Source organism: Myxocyprinus asiaticus, chromosome 9, assembly GCF_019703515.2.
Source record: "Myxocyprinus asiaticus isolate MX2 ecotype Aquarium Trade chromosome 9, UBuf_Myxa_2, whole genome shotgun sequence".
Classification (NCBI taxonomy): Eukaryota; Metazoa; Chordata; class Actinopteri; order Cypriniformes; family Catostomidae; genus Myxocyprinus; species Myxocyprinus asiaticus.
In genome coordinates, this window is record NC_059352.1 from 49,619,243 (window position 1) to 49,637,048 (window position 17,806).

General features: G+C 38.5%; 1 protein-coding gene across 18 annotated transcripts in view; it reads right to left on the reverse strand.

Annotated features, from left to right (window-relative positions):
• The window catches only part of LOC127445886 (KICSTOR complex protein SZT2-like), a 136,004-nt gene extending 118,437 nt beyond the window's left edge, over positions 1–17,567 (reverse strand). For 17 of the 18 annotated variants that reach the window (XM_051706353.1, XM_051706352.1, XM_051706351.1 and 14 more), the window contains exons 1-15: positions 17,437–17,567; positions 16,573–16,698; positions 13,878–14,051; positions 13,539–13,709; positions 13,303–13,425; positions 13,025–13,184; positions 10,701–10,807; positions 10,318–10,528; positions 9,988–10,158; positions 5,226–5,457; positions 4,931–5,060; positions 4,441–4,586; positions 960–1,112; positions 748–862; positions 215–420 (exon numbers count right to left, since the gene is read on the reverse strand). In XM_051706353.1, coding sequence (XP_051562313.1) covers positions 215–420; positions 748–862; positions 960–1,112; positions 4,441–4,586; positions 4,931–5,060; positions 5,226–5,457; positions 9,988–10,158; positions 10,318–10,528; positions 10,701–10,807; positions 13,025–13,184; positions 13,303–13,425; positions 13,539–13,709; positions 13,878–14,051; positions 16,573–16,698; positions 17,437–17,460 — 2,249 coding nt within the window. In that variant the 5' untranslated portion in view covers positions 17,461–17,567. Of the gene's footprint in view, positions 1–214; positions 421–747; positions 863–959; positions 1,113–4,440; positions 4,587–4,930; positions 5,061–5,225; positions 5,458–9,987; positions 10,159–10,317; positions 10,529–10,700; positions 10,808–13,024; positions 13,185–13,302; positions 13,426–13,538; positions 13,710–13,877; positions 14,052–16,572; positions 16,699–17,436 lie in introns of those variants that run through there. The other variant, XM_051706350.1, reaches the window with a different exon arrangement.
• Between the last annotated feature and the right edge of the window lie 239 nt (positions 17,568–17,806).

Consider the following 17,806-nt stretch of genomic DNA (forward strand, 5'->3'; position numbering starts at 1 on the left):
CACTTTTGCTTCCATAATGTGACATTTCAGAATCAAATAGGATATTCAAGCAGGAAAAAAAAGTAGGGTGGGGCTTAAATTTATCTATCAACAATTGTTTGGATGGTGAAAAGTGGTCTCTATATGACAGGTGGGTCCATTGTACATGCCCAAAATCTAAATACAAATAACTACTGTATGATATACATTATTGTTTGAAGTTTATATAACTGACCTGATGAGTAGTTTCTCAAGAGGTTTGTTGAGCACTACGACACACGGCCGGTCTGACAGTGCAGGATTGGGCGTAGGAAGAGGCGGGGACTTAGAGGGCGAAGCGTTACCCAGAATCTTGCGTTTGGTCTTCGGTGTGGCCTCCTTATTCTGGACTCGATGAGGAAACCGCAGCCGTAGAATCTGCTCTCGAAGTTCATCCACAATCTACAAAGAGATTAAAAGTGAGAAACTCTCCTAACGAACACCTCTTCTGCACCTTTAATATGTCCTTTTGCAAGGGCTGAGGGTGCCGTTTAGGAGCAATTTATTTTTGCTGGCCCGGTCAGGCCAATAGTTCAGATTTTTACCAACCACTAAAAAACATTTAATTCATTTTTGGAAACATTTTAAGTGTCAGAAAAATACTTTTCTGACAATACTTCCAAGACTATCTCCAGTCATTCTCACAATTTCAAAAAAACTTCTATGTCATCTAGATCAAGTTCCATCCTTATTGTTGAGCCCTATTTAGAATCAACTAGATTGTGTCACCTTGTTTCTGGTGTGTGCCATAGTTCCTATGGGAAAGCCCAATCTCAGCACCATACAGGGAGCTTTAGAGATCAGACGGACCAGATAGAAGGAGACAGGCGGCAACTCAGAGGCACTGAGGGAAAAATACTCATTAAAACACTGCAAAACTTTAAAGAATGGTTTCACAGAAGGAGCTGTATGTACACCTGGAAAATTAAGTGTGTGTGTACCTGTATATGAGTTTAATGTACGAGTACCCCTCCACTAGGACGAAACTGCTCCAGTCTCTCAGCAGTGAGGTGAGCGCAGAGTGAGAGATTCGACACTGGATGGTACCGAATCGTCCATTACTGCCAGCGTTGTGCACATGTTTTGGGACCGGGCTGAACAAAGACACACAAAGCCAAAAAAAAAAAAAAAAAAAAAAAAAAAAAAAAAAAAAAAAAGAGATCGATGTACTATATAGACATACTGTTCAAAGCTCTATCTGCATTCCACCCAGACCATTTAAGAAAACTTAAACAACAGCTCATTCACATATTGTCATGGTTTTGGAAACCATTGCATTAAAACAACATCAGGGTGAGTAAATGAACTGATGCTATGCGATAAAGCGACAAGGGTTAAAAGCAGTGCAGACTGCTTTAAGACTATACCGAAGCACAACTTTCCCTAAAATTTCATAAGAAATGCAGCAATGATGAATTTAATATACAGTTGAAATCAGAAGTTTACATACACTTAGGTTGAAGTCATTAAAACTCATTTTTTAACCACTCCACAGATGTCATATTAGCAAACTATAGTTTTGGCAAGTCGTTTAGGACATCTACTTTGTGCATGACGAGTAATTTTTACAACAATTGTTTACAGAATGATTGTTTCACTTTTAATTGACTATATCACAATTCCAGTGGATCAGAAGTTTACATTAAGTTAACTGTGCCTTTAAGCAGCTTGGCAAATTCCAGAAAATTATGTCAAGCCTTTAGACAATTAGCCAACTATCTTCTGATAGGAGGTGTACTGAATTGGAGGTGTACCTGTGGATGTATTTTAAGGCCTACCTTCAAACTAAGGGCCTCTTTGCTTGACATCATGGGGAAATCAAAAGAAATCAGCCACAAAATTGTGGACCTCCACAAGTCTGGTTCATCCTTGGGAGCAATTTCCAAACTCCTGAAGGTACCACGTTCATCTGTACAAACAATAGTACTCAAGTATAAACACCATGGGACCACGCAGCCATCATACCGCTCAGGAAGGAGATGCATTCTGTCTCCTAGAGATGAATGTAGTTTTGTGCCAAAAGTGCAAATCAATCCCAGAACAACAGCAAAGGACTTGGTGAAGATGCTGGAGGAAACAGGTAGACAAGTATCTATATCCACAGTAAAACGAGTCCTATATCGGCATAACCTGAAAGGAAGAAGCCACTGTTCCAAAACCGCCATAAAAAAGCCAGACTACAGTTTGCAAGTGCACATGGGGACAAAGATCTTACTTTTTAGAGAAATGTTCTCTGGTCTGATGAAACAAAAACTGTTTGGCCATATTGACCATTGTTATGTTTGGAAGAAAAAGGGTGTGGCTTGAAAGCCAAAGAACACCATCCCAACCATGAAGCATATTTTTCACAAAATAGATGGCATCATGAGGAAGGAAAATTATGTAGATATATTGAAGCAACATCTCAAGACATCAGCCAGGAAGTTAAAGCTCAGTAGCAAATGGGTCTTCCAAATGAACAATGACCCAAACATTCCTCCAAAGTTGTGGCAAAATGGCTTAAGGACAACAAATTCAAGGTATTGGAGTGGCCATCACAAAGCCCTGACCTCAATCCGATAGAAAATTTGTGAGCAGAACTGAAAAAGCATGTGCGAGCAAGGAGGCCTACAAACTTGACTCAGTTGCACCAGTTCTGTCTGGAGGAATGGGACAATATTCCAGCAACTTATTGTGAGAAGCTTGTAGAAGGCTACCCAAAACATTTGACCCAAGTTAAACAACTTAAAGGCAATGCTAAAAAATACTAACAAAGTGTATGTAAACTTCTGACCCACTGGGAATGTGATGAAAGAAATAAAAGCTGAAATAAATCATTCTCTCTACTATTATTCTGTCATTTCACATTCTTAAAATAAAGTAGTGATCCTAACTGACCTAAGACAGGGAATGTGTTCTACGATTAAATGTCAGGACTTGTGAAAAACTGAGTTTAAATGTATTTGGCTAAGGTGTATGTAATCTTCTGACTTCAACTGTATGTACAAATAATCTATATACAGCAAATGACATATTACTTGGTGCATTTTCCGCTATTATGAATATGTCCATAGAAGACAGTAGACGCATGACCCATAGTGCACTACTAAAGGCTGTGCTTCAATGGGAGTTTAAGGCAGATACATGTACCATTAGATTTCAGGGATGTAAAGATCGATGTTGATTGGATGTGAGGCTCTAAACACACCCTTTTGGGTCCCGCCATTGAGCTTTACAAGCGCTATTTGCAATTTGATATGCATCTGATTGCCTATTTTGTCCTACCTGGAAGCCCAGCTTCTCTATATGATGACTGGTCAAGCTCTCAAATGGACAGGACTTTGCAACAAACGGCCAATAATTAAAACCGTGATGTACATGATTGACAGTGTATAAACTGTACGAGCACCACTGAGTGTTTGGCGTAGGGCTGGGTATCGCCTGGCACCTCACAATCTGATGCATAATATTGCAATACACATGTCACAATTCGATATATTGCAATACATCACGATATCATGATTTTTTTATAAAATTACGAATCAATTCCAATTTAAATTCCAAATTAATTTGGGTATATTTCAGTTATATACTGATGTCTGATGAAGAGCTTGAAGCTCGAAACATCACATTTTGTCTCTTGGTGAGCTCATAAAATTGATTTGGAAGTAACAGTTTGCCAACTTTGTTGTGTGTTTACATGACATAAATACTCAAATAGTTGAATATAAATATCGATACATGGATCTAAAGTATCGATACAATATCATGAGAAAATGTATCACTGTATATCGATATTTGATTGTATCGACACAGCCCTAGTCTGGCGGCTCAGAGACACACGCATTTGCAATCGGACACTAAGTTTCTATTTATGTGGCATCGTACTGGGTAGCTCCACCCATTGTGAACTCAATGGTCCGAAATTCCACTCCTCGTAAGTGTTCGATTTAAATAAGCATAATATAAAGCAGTCCAACAAATACTACCATGATGTACAAATGAGAGGTAGACCGATATATCGGTTTTACTGATTAATCGGTACCGATATTTTTGATTTTTGGAACAATCAGTTATCGGCAAATATCTATGACGATAGTTTTCTTCCTTCCTCCGTGTTTCTCTGTGGCCACCACTGGAGGATTCTACACTTAGAACGACTTAGTTCTACAGTATGGATCTTGCAGCAGTTTCGCATTCTCTTTGGAAGTTACTAGCGGACTTCAGGGAAGAAAAAAATGCTACAAAAGCACAGAATATGGACCCCTTAAAGATCTACTGAGCATATACTTTTTAATTGTGGTTGTGTACACACACACACACACACACAAAAGCTCTGAATCAAATCTTTTCAGTGTTTTGTTGATATCGGTCAGGGTCAACAGAGGAACCTGATCTTGTAATAGGACTCCTACACTATACTGACTGCCAAATGTCACTCACATGTCATGTTCCAGAACGATAGCAATGCGATGCATGTGCAGCCAGCGCTGCCAGAAGTTTGCATCAATGGACAGGATGGGCTTCCAGTAGGAGGCAAACTGTGATTGGCTGGAGTCTTTAGAGCCACTGTGCTGGAGGGAGAGGACCTGAGGGATAGCAGGAAAATAGTATATTAATACAGTGCAGGATATAGAGTGGCAGAGGTTCGTATGGTCATCTGGAGTAGTCCAAAGTGTTATTAATGAATTATTTACAGTTTTATTATTAGCCCCTGGAGTAACCTGACTAGTCCATTAGTTCTGCCAAAAATCAATGTGTTGGGTTGACTAGTAAAATGATTAGTCCTGCGAGGCCTAAACTGAACATTTTACCTTTTGGTAAACAAAAGCCCAAATATTTAACCACCACACCACCCCTAGTTTGCGGTCTTAAGACTGTTGTAAAACCAGAGTAAAATAGTTAATTTTTCTTGTATTTTGTGTGAACTCACCGGTGTGGTGGATCCAGGTGGAATATAAAACAGAGGAACTCCATTTTTTGTACTTTCAGGAATGGTGTAGTGTTCTGGGATTGAATTAAAGGACTGCAGGTGCACCAACATCTGATCTGTCTGATTTATACTGTTAAAGAGAAACAACGCACAGTAAGTACAGTGTTATTATAAAAAATAAAGCAGACCACAATGGAAGAAATATTGTTAAAGCGATTGTTTAAATTGATTCTGTCTGCAAAAGCAAGTTATTCAAAATATTCAACATTAATTCTGTTTCTAAGAGAGATCTTACCTCTGCAGAGTGTTCCAGAAGCGTCGGATGACAGTTGTGCGGTAAGGGCTTGTGATTGGCTTTCTCATGGTGCAGCTGATGTCGTGCAGGATGTCGTAGCTGCCCTCCATCGTCACATCCACCCAAGTGGTGCGTTTGGTCGGATCCAAGGGCCATGATGCCACCGCAAGATACTCAATGCGCATGTTGTGCTTCCAGAGGAGAACCAACTTCACCTCCAACTGAGTTCCTCCTTTATGAAGGAACATCATTTATACGTAAGTTTAAACAAAAAGAGATTGCCTGTCTGTTTTGTGTTTCTCATTATTCTCAATGGTTATTGTCATAAGATTATCATTATTGTAACAGTGTTCCATTTAAATAAGCATAATATAAAGAAGTACAACAAATATTGCTTTATGGAACAATCGGTTATCGGCAAAAATCTATGTCGATAGTTGCCAATCTTTTTTTTTTATTATTATTTATTAAAAAAAATAATAATATCACTTCAATGCATATGTTGTTATTTTGTTGATAATTAAGTGTTTTTAATTGAATTGAGGACATCCAAAGAAAAATGTGACTTTATGGAAACGTGCCCCATCAGCACATGCACGGTGTCCAACATACACCAACTTCATATCTATATATATTAGAGCTGTCAGAATTGACACGTTAATGCAAGCGATTAATTAAAAAAAAAGTTTAACACGTCAATTTTTCTAAACTGCGATTAACGCATTTACCGTTAATATGGCATAAACACTAGTGTGAAGGGCGGAACCTTTGAAATGTGTCTGCCCGGAGTCATTACGTTGACGCTCACACCACAAACAGACACAGTGCCAGAGCCCTTATACCAAGAGGAGCCTACAAGCTTAGCATAAAATAGCATAAAGTGGCAGTCCCATAGACAGTCTATGGTCGTAATACTCTCCTATGGTAGAGCCGTGGACGTTGTTATTTTAGCAAATAAAATAATCTCTGATAGCGCTTCCCTGTCAGTGATAAAATGGAGACAGAAGCTCTTAGCGCTGTATGATGTACAAAACAAGCCCAGATGGGACTTGTAAGGCACATTTTAATTACCACAGAAGCAAGTCAAGTCTTAACTATCACCAAAATGACGAATGAGATATTTTTGTCTGGAAGCACTTTTCCAAAGTTGGATGCTGGCGTTGACGCTCTGACATGAATGATGAACTCAGTTTCATGACTGCTGTAACAAAGCTGATAGTCACAATCTACTGGCAGATTAATATTGTGGACGATGAGAGTTTAAGAGATTTAATGCCATTGCAATGAATATGCAACATATGTGGGGACTAGTTCTTTCAATTAGTCAAACTCCCAATTAGACTTTGGGAAATGTTTAATTTCCCAAATTGTTACTCGAATTGGTGATATTTTAGTGCATTTCTTGTGGAAGGCTTTGTTTGGAAAATGTTAATAAAGCATTTTATTGTTACATATTGTTTTGTTTTCTTCCCTAAGATGGAAATAAATGCATTTTGACAAGAAAATAAGTTTCAGCACTTTCAAAATCTGCAATTTAATCGCGATTAACTACAATAAATTATGCGATTAATCGTGATTAAAAATTTAAATCGACTGACAGCACTAATATATAAGTATACAGTGTACAGCTCAAAAGTTTGCATACCCTTGGAGGTTTGGTAATATATGTACCATTTTTAAAGAAAACATGAAAGAGCAGGCAAAACACATTTCTTTTATTTCTTATGGGATTCATATTCAACTGTAGGTTATAACAGAATAGCACAATCATAAAACAAAACATGGCAACAAAGAAAAAAATGAAATGACCTCTGTTCAAAAGTCTTCATACCCTTAGTTCTTAATACTGTGTATTGCCCCCTTTAGCATCAATGACAGTGTGCAGTCTTTTGTAATAGTTGTCTATGAGTCCCCAAATTCTTGCAGGTGGTATAGCTGCCCATTCGTCTTGGCAAAATGCCTCCAGGTCATGCAAATTCTTTGGTCATCTTACATGAACCGCACGTTTGAGATCTCCCCAGAGTGGCTTGATGATATTAAGGTCAGGAGACTGTGATGGCCACTCCAGAACCTTCAACTTTTTCTGCTGTAACCACTGGAGGGTCAGCTTGGCCTTGTGCTTAGGATCACTGTCATGCTGGAAAGTCCAAGAGCATCCCATGCGCAGCTTTCGTGCAGAAGAATGCGAATTGTCTGCCAGTATTTTCTGATAACATGCTGCATTCATCTTGCCATCAATTTTCACAAGATTCCCCATGCCTTTAGAGCTCACACACACCCAAAACATCAGTGAGCCACCACCATGCTTCACAGTGGGGATGGTATTCTTTTCACTATAGGCCTTGTTGACCCCTCTCCAAACATAGCGCTTATGGTTGTGAACATAAAGCTCTATTTTGGTCTCGTCACTCCAAATTACAGTGTGCCAGAAGCTGTGAGGCGTGTCACGGTGTTGTTGTTTGTGGCATTGGTGCAGTAAAGGCTTCTTTCTGGCAACTTGACCATGCAGCTAATTTTTGTTCAAGTTTTGTCATATTGTGCTCCTTGAAACAACCACACCGTCTTTTTCCAGAGCAGCCTGTATTTCTCTTGAGGTTACCTGTGGGTTTTTCTTTGTATCCTGAACAATTCTTCTGGCAGTTGTGGCTGAAATCTTTCTTGGTCTACCTGACCATGGCTTGGTATCAAGAGATCGCCGAATTTTCCACTTCTTAACAAGTGATTGAACAGTACTGACATTTTCAAGGCTTTGGATATCTTTTTATATCCTTTTCCATCTTTATAAAGTTCCATTACCTTGTTACGCAGGTCTTATGACAGTTCTTTTCTGCTCCCCATGGCTCAGTATCTAGCCTGCTCAGTGCATCCACGTGAGAGCTAACAAACTCATTGACTATTTATACACAGACACTAATTGCAATTTAAAAAGCCACATGTGTGGGAAATTAACCTTTAATTGCCATTTAAACCTGTGTGTGTCACCTTGTGTGTCTGTAACAAGGCCAAACATTCAAGGGTATGTAAACTTTTGATCAGGGCCATTTGGGTGATTTCTGTTATCATTATGATTTAAAAAGGAGCCAAACAACTATGTGATAATAAATGGCTTCATATGATCACTATCCTTAAATAAAAGACAGTTTTTTGGCATGATCAGTCATATTTTCAAAATCAATGCCGAAATTTCACAATTTCTGCCAGGGTATGCAAACTTTTGAGCACAACTGTGTGTGTGTGTGTGTGTGTGTGTGTGTGTGTGTGTGTGTATATAAAACCTTTATTTAGTGAATATATAGGCTATAAAAAGCTTAATTTAGTAAAAATTTAATTATAGAGCACTGTAATGGAACCAATTCTCCGTCATTTCAAAATAAGAGGCCCTGGTGTGTTTCGGGCTTGTTTATAGTAAAAAAAAATAAATAAATAGTTATGCACCAAATCTTAATTTTTTCTGGTTATTACTCATTTTTGGTTTAACAATAAACTGCATCTGAGATTTTATTCATTTTGGACTCTTGTAGCCTCTATGTCTGTGCCCGTTATAGTAAGGAAAGGCCAATATTTTGTTTTTTTTAAACTATCAACTGATTAATCTGTTAACGGCATTTTCCAACATAGTTATCGGTATCAGCAGAATCCACTATCGGTTGACCTCTAGTACAAATATGTGACAAGGAGGAGGGCGGGGCCAGGCCATGACTATGCACGCCCGGCCCCCAATCGGGCTAATCAACGCGGCGGGGTCGGAAGAGGAGGGGCTCGGAACCGCTGCGAGGGGTGGAGGAGTTCCCTGCCGGCCGCCGAAACGCGGAGGAGCGTTCCGTCCGCCAGGGGTCAGAAGACTGGCTCCAGTCCACATGCCCGGCCCCCAGTCGGGCTAATCAACCGAGGAGAGGGATAAGTGCAACAAGATGCAGCAGTCTGGGAGAGAGAGAGCACTACAGGCAGCTGCCCTGTATGCATTTATGTTTATGTGTCTTTGTGTTTAAGTTTATTAGAACATTACTTTGATGCTTCATCCGGTTCCCGCCTCCTCTGCATTGAACCCTGTTACAAAATATTTTACTATTTAAACAGCATATTACTTTTTTCACATTATAGTACTAAGAAAGAGATTTTTTTGCATTACAGTAGTCTGAATTTGGGGGAGAATGTGCTTAATTCCCTTGAAAATGTCACAATGCAAAACACTCAGGAGGAGTTTTTATCCTCATGCTTCGCACAGACACAAAACAGTTTGCACTATAATTTTAATTAACTAAATATTTTGCACAATGTATAGTTCTGTATACTCTGTACAGTTCTGTATATTTTGCATATTTTCTGCTATATTTAATTTATTCACATTATATTTCTTTACAGTCTACTATATTTTATTCTATTTTTTATCATTATGTGGGTGTATGTCCTTAGTTCGTTGTTGGTTCTGTTTGTTGTTGCAATATGGGACGAGGAACTAAGGAAAAACATTTCACTACATCACATCACATGTATGTAATATGTGACAAATAATAATAAAACCTGAATCTTAATGGTCCTAAAAGTATGCTTCATTTCTGTATGCACAATAGAACTTCCTATTTCTTTATGATTTTAGCCTAAATTGTGACCCGGACATGTTCTTGATAGTTTTCATCCATTAGTAGTAGAGAGTCGAGAGAGAGGGAATGTGATAGGAAAGGACAAAGGCCAGGCTCAAACCTGCATACCAGGTGGTGTGCTGCCGCCACGCCATGGGTCCTACATAATGATGATAATGTACCTTTAGTGATGTTAATCTCTCGGATAGTGTATCCCTCTCTCAGTCGGATGGACAGAACACTGATTAAGTCGGCGTGAACTTCCTTCTCTGTGTGTTTCTTCCTGCGCATCACTAATGCCGGGTTTCCACTGGCCGACACCAGGTGCTCATTAAACAGCCGGTGCTGAGAGACTATAAACACACGTACACACATCAGACACAAAAGTACTATTATTAAAATGATAAACGTCAAAAGTAAACAGTGTTCCGCAACCTATTTTACTTCTATAATGTGACAGATTTCGGAGTGGGTTCTCTTATAGAACAGTTCATTGTCTAGCAAGCCCTTACAGCAGTAGTACTCCGGGTTCATGGACTCGCCAGTCCTCAGGAAGGAGTATGTGAGGAAGGCGCGGTGGTAAGCGTTCATCTCATGGCCTGTAGAGTCGGGCTCTGGACAGCTGGACAGGTACGAGCCAAAGGTTGCCATGGAGATGAACTTCATAAGCTCCACATTGGGGATGTAACCGAAACTACAGTCGTATGAGTATGCTCCGCCCACCTGAAGGAAACACAGTTTAATAACAACGATCAATGACCATATACTTTACAACAAACCACATCACAAGTGTTACATAGTAAAAGAATGTAACTTGCATTATTATACTGAAATTACACAATATTTATAATATGCTTTTGGCCAATGGAATGAAATCTCTATATTCGTACGGTACCTGGACAAAAGAACAGGCGATGGTGCCACTTCTTAACTGATTCAGAAGAGTTTCACAAACCGCTACATCAGGGACACTCGTCACTCCATCTGTGATGATTATTATACCTACAGTCCAACATTAAATGATACCGGATTCATTATTTTTGATTATAAAACAGATCCAGTCCTGGATGCTGACTGGTCAGCGTTCAGGCCATGCTGAAATACACTATATAGTATCAACTATGAGACAAAACACCTGCATCACACAATATCATTGCACAGCACCGTTATTTTTTATAAAGCAATGTTCTGTTTTTTCAGGTATTATATGTTCTATTGGAAGAATTGCATTTAATGCATTTTAAAATAATGTTTAAAAGTACTTAATACTTTTATTTTATTTATTTATTTTTGTGCCTCTCCCATTTACATTTTGGCAGTTATGCATGTCTCACTTCTCACTGCCAGTTTGTTTATGTGTTAAATTAAGTTATCTTTACGTTAAAGTGTTATTTCATGTTTTATTTTACTAAGTGACACTGGGCTTGGCTTAACCAACATTCAAAATTGTTATTATTGGTCATTCCACATCAATTCAATAATTAATTAATTTTAATTAATTAATTAATTTAATTGTATTTATTTATCACACATTATACATTTTTGCACGTATAAAGTGAAATTCATTTTTTTTCACATATCCCATATTTCACATATGTCAGCCATGATACGGCGCCCCTGGAGCAGATAGAGTCAAGGGCCTTGCTCAAGGGCCCAACAGTGGCATCTTGGCAGTGCAGGGGCTTGAACCCCTGACCTTCTGATCAGTAACCCAGAGCCTTAACTGCTGAGCCACCACTGCCCCCAGTTCAGATTTTGTTTTTGATCATTTTTTTTTAAAATAAATACAGAATGATGAAAGCTAATATATAAAATACCATGGATCAATATTTACTGAGTAATCCATTATTTTTCAGAGGGCGGTCAAAATGACAATTTCCGCCTATGATTTTGGAGCAAAACTACAGGTCAAAAAAATAACCTTAGAAAGGTGCCAGCATCATTATTTTATTTTTTCACAGAGGTAAGTATGTCTATTACTAAAATCAGTTGATTCCAGCATCCCTCGTTCAATTATATGCCAATGGTGCAAGTCCAAAAATGGGGAAAAAACACTTTTTTTGTGTTTTTTTCTAAAGTTGGAGAGCCTTTAACTCCAGAATTATTAAATATATCTTAATATCCTATTTGAATCTGGTTCAGAACAAACTTTCCATTTTGCATCTTCATTTTTAAGGCCCTATGTGGTTAAATCTCTCTCTCAATGTGGTTCCATTTTACCCATTTTCAATAGTAATTAAAACCAAATGTGGGTCACATGGTATGAGGCTAGTTTTTCCTTTTTTAACAATACAAAGGTCTGGTTTACAAATACTGTTAAATTTAGAAATGTACCTTTATTTATTCACATAAAAACAAGATTTAAGAGAGTCCAAAAACACACTATTATTAAGAATAAGTGACACTTGTGGCTCTTCAGTTAGTGCAATACCTTTATCTAGTTTTTGGATTTCACAAATGTATGATTCTTTTTCTGCCCTAAAGTGTCTGGGCTCTGTGTATAAATAAAATAATGATGCTGACACCTTTCTAAGGTTATTCTTTTTTTACCTGTAGTTTTGCTCAAAAATTGTCATTTTGACCCCCTTCCCATCAGAATTATGTTTTCCTCATTAAATATTGATCCAAGACATTACATTTTTTGGCTTTGATCATCATTTATGTGCATCTTCCTTCAGGAAAAAAAAATTATTAACACATTTTTATTAAAAATAAAGTATGTAGGGGGGCCTAGCTCAGCAAGTAAAGATGCTGACTACCACACCTGGAGTCGCAAGTTCGAATCCAGGGTGTGCTGAGTGACTCAAGCCAGGTCTCCTAAGCAACCAAATTGGCCCAGTTGCTAGGGAGGGTAGAGTCACATGGGGTAACCTCCTCGTGGTTGCTATAATGTGGTTCTCGCTCTCGGTGGGGCGCGTGGTGAGTTGTGTGTGGATGCCGCGGAGAATAGTGTGAGCCTCCACACGTGCTAGGTAACAAGCCACGTGATAAGATGCGCGGACTGACGATCTCAGATGCGGAGGCAACTGAGATTTGTCCTCCACCACCCGGATTGAGGCGAGTCACTACACCACCACGAGAACTTATAGAGCGCATTGGGCATTCCAAGTTGGGGAGAAAATCCACCAAAAAACAAAATTATAATAATAAATCATGTAACCAACCAACCATATATTCAACAATTCATTTAATATAAGTTATAGGTGTATAAAAACTGACCTGCACCCGAGTTTGGAGGAAGTAGTTGTAGTGCCAGGATCCCCTGCCTCACCATACTGACCAGCCCAACATCTGCGGTCACCATAGAAACCGCCGGCTTCCTCTGAGATGCCTCCTCCACAACATCATTAGAGAAAGACTGATACAGAGAACCATTCATCTGAAGAACATTTAAAAACATACAGAAACACATATATTATAGAAGTATATCCAGTCAATCTGATATTTTAAATGTTACAGCAACAGACTCATAATGTATATGAATATGCTGCTCTCACCTGATTGTGCTGCTGCTGTAGAACTTCAGCGATGTTGCTCTCCACGGTTCTCAACTGTTGATAGATCTGATGCAGAAACTGATCCAGATCCATACAGTGCAGCTGACAGCCCTGAACCAACACCTGACGGGCAGAATGGGTCAGATGAGACCGATCAGACACAAACAATTATAAAGCTTTTCCTTGCTCTAGCTAAACATTGCTTGACTTGAGACTTAAAAAATAACTTGATAAACCTGGTGTGAACTTAGCCCAATGATGGAGGAATATGCTAGAATAGTGATGAAGATCTCTGGTCGGAACTCATGATCAGTTCCTGGAACTTTAAAGGGTCTCGCCAGTCCAGCCAAACACCGAGACAGAGCGTGGAAGACTTCATCAAAGATCATCTCTCCAGTGCTGTCATCCTGAAGTAAAGCAGAATATGACATTGTGCTCTTAAAAGAGCTTATTTTGGTCAATTTAAGCAAGTGGGGGTTTGGGAAACCTGTTTGGAAACAATCCTTTTTTCTTTTTTACTGTTTGGTAAATTACTTCATCAGTAAGCTAAAATCTTGACATTCAGCATCTCTTACCACAATCCCAGTGGAGGGACTGAGATCCAGCTCGATGATTAAGCGGTACCGATGAGCCAGGAAGGTCACGCGTGTCGAAGGCACCAGCAGACACGAGCAGGACGAGGGAAGGGAATTGGGCTGCCATCCTTTTGGTAGGACACTCAAAACATCCAACTCATTCTCTGACTTGAGCTAAGCAGACACACCACAAACCACAAAAATGTTATCAGACAGATACGGCCCGAGAGACCAGGAGATAAAGACTATCAATGCAGAACATCACAATCCATGAAGATTTGCACAGATCTGGTAAATTACTGTCACATGTATAACATTATGAATAGCAGACCCTTCCTATCTGAGCATGCTATACAACTACTTGTCCAGACTCTTGTTATATCTAGACTGGACTACTGCAATGCAAACTCCTGATTCTCTAGCCACCTTAAAGAAACATCTAAAAGACACATCTCTTTCGCGAGCACCTGACCCAACCCTACTAATGCAATAACTGTCTTCTTTCTTCCTAAAAAGAAAAAAAAAGATCAATATCAAATTGCTCTAAACTTCCTCTCTATTTGTGCTTCTCTGAGCAATTTGCAAATTTGTATTGCAGCACTTTTCATATTATTCCCACCTTAGGATGAATTGCTTCTATTGTATTCCTCATTTGTCGCTTTGAATAAAAGCGTATTTTACAAAATGCAGTCTATTTTAGGACCATTAAAGGAACAGTTCAACAAAAAATGAAAATTCTCACATTCCCAGATGTGTATGACTTTCTTCTGCTGAAGACAAACAAAGAATTTTAGAAGCTATGTAGGTCCATACAATGTGACAAAGTGAATGGTGACCAGAATTTAGAAGCTCAAAAGCACATAAAAGCAGCATAAAGGTAATCCATACAACTCCAGTGGTTAAATCCATTAAATTAGAGAGGATAATTTATTACGCTTACATGTATGCATTGCGCAGACGCTTTTATCCAAAGCGACTTAGAGTGCACTTATTAGGTTTGTGCACTTATTACAGGGACAATCCCCCCGGAGCAACCTGGAGTTAAGTGCCTTGCTCAAGGACACAATGGTGGTGGCTGTGGGGATCAAACCAGCAGTTCATTACCAGTTCTGTGCTTCAGCCCACTACGCCACCACCATTTATGGTAACAAAGGACTTAAATATTGATCTGTTTCTCACCCACATGATTCATATTGCTTCTGAAGACATGGATTAAACCACTGGAGTTGTATGAATTACTTTTATGCTGCCTTTATGTGCTCTTTGGACCTTCAAAGTTCTGGCCACCATTCACTTGCATTGTATGGACCTACAGATCTAAAATATTCTTCTAAAAATCTTTGTTTGTGTTCAGCAGAAGAAAGAAAGTCATACACATCTGGGATGGCATGAGGGTGAGTAAATGATGAGAGAAATTTCATTTTTGGGTGAACTATCCCTTTAAAGATTAAGCACATTTCCCTCCCCACAAATACAAAATGGAAAGAACAAACAAAACCAACCTCATTGTCATTAATATATACTCTGAAAAAAATCTGTCATTAATTGATTAAATTGTGCCAATATACACTGCCTGGCCAAAAAATAAATAAATAAAATAATTGCCATTTGGATTTAAATAATGGTTATGATCTGGGGTTGCTTCAGTTGGTCAGGTCTAGGCTCAGCAATGTTATGCGGCAATACAAATCAGCTGACTATCTGAATGTACTGAATAACTAGGTTATCCCATCAACTCTCCCATCGTCAATACCGCCTCTAGCTTTGATAACGGCGTGCATTTGTCGTAGCATTGTTTTGACAACCTTATGCAACGTCACAACATTTATTTCCATCCAAAGTTGCATTGATTTTTGTCCGAGATCTTGTATTAACAACGGGAGAGTCAAACCACTCCGTAAAGTCTTCTCCAGCACATCTCAAAGAGTTTCAATGGGGTTAAGGTCAGGACTCTGTGGTGGTTAATTCATGTGTGAAAATGATTCCTCATGCTCCCTGAACCACTCTTTCACAATTTGAGCCTGATGAATCTTCACATTGTCGTCCTGGAATATGCCTGTGTCGTCAGGTAAGACAAAATCCATTGATGGGATAACCTGGACATTCAGTACATTCAGGTAGTCAGCTATTGCCGCTTAACATTGCTGAGCCATAGACATGAACAACTGAAGCAACCCCAGATCATAACACTGCCTTAAAATTATTTATTTTTTTGGCCAGGCGGTGTACTATATCAGTATTTTTGTCATTTTGCATATCCTTCTTATGGATCCCTACAGCTGAAGTTTATTTTACTTTTCATATCTCTCCCTGATATTTTCAGTCTGATTTTAATAGTTTGAGCGGCACATTTTAAGGCATATTATTTTGTGAATCTGTCACAGAGGCTGTTACTGAAGGATGAGGCAGTGCTTTGACTTATTTAACATGTGAAGAGGGCGTTTACATAAAAGTCGTAAAGGCACAGAAGCAAAAAAAACAACAAAAAAAGATCCATTTAAGTCAAAGGGTCAGAGAGAGGGTGGAAAACAGTCATGCAAAATTAAATTATGATTGTTTTGGAGTACAAACAACTTTATTAACACTAATAGTTGATCTCAGGGAGAAAAATTAGATAATAAAATGTGCACGATATGACCCTTTTAATACGGCTAAAAACATATTATGTAAAACAACCAAACTGAATGTCTCTTACCAGCTCAGACTGTGGACTGGGTCGAATGACCTGATTGAGTCTGTTAAGAAACCAGGACAGACGCACATTGCGTGATATCCTGTACTCATCTTTCATCAGCAGGTACACCTGCTCAGCCTCTTCCACCTGCAGAAACACAGTCAAAACACAACAGTTGCACCTCAAATACGGATATATAGCATGAGACTTATAAGTATGGATCAAAATACTTGTTTAAAGCACTGGCGGTTCTTTGGTCATGATCCAACACTTTAATAAGTGCATGATCATACAATGTGAGCTAGTAACTGATTACTCAATACTGACAGGATGCGCATATTACATCTCCAAACCACTAATAAACAATCAATATTCCACGCAAGTGAAACAGGACTTAAATGAACAGGAATAATTGAACAACTTTGCAGAGCTGAGAGACAACATTAATCGAAAACACCACTGGGGTACTTTAAAAATCTTTAGCTTAATGTGGAAAATGACAGTGTTAAATGCATGTACTGTGGTCTATATTTAATGGCAGTCAAGTGAAATCTCAAGGAACAGCGTGTTGTTGTTGTTGTTGTTGCTGCTGCTTCATTAGAGGAAGGGGCTGACAACACATGACAGAACTGCACTAAACTGGTTTACTTCCATTATTAAACTATTAAATTAAACTCCTCACAGCTATATCAAATTTTTTAAAACAGGTTAATTACAGAAAACAATCATTCAGTACAGAGAAAACAGAATAAAAGTCTCATATAGCTCATAAAACAAATGTTTTCCTCCTGCTGTTTATTTGCCCTCTTTCTGAACCTGTAAACAAGTCCGTGCAGAAACTGAACAAAACAAACGAACTCTGCCTTTAATACGTGTTAAATTTACCTCATTGTCCTGTCTTTCAGCCATGCCGTGCTTCTCATCACTGGTAGGTTGTTTTTGAGTTTCAGACGGTTTATTTTAATGTCCATATGACTGTAGCTGCAACACTCCCTGTTTCAGATTTCAAAATAAAAGTCCTCATTATTTATTAACGGCGCCCAAACCAGATTCCTTTATTGTGTACATATGCGTGTATATGTACGTATGTAAAGTTTATAAATGCTTCGGCAATGTAAATTTTTTTAGAATGGAAATAAACATTAAGATATATTTGAATATATATATATATATATATATATATATATATATATATATATATATATATATATATATATATATATATATATATATATATATATAGACAAACACACAC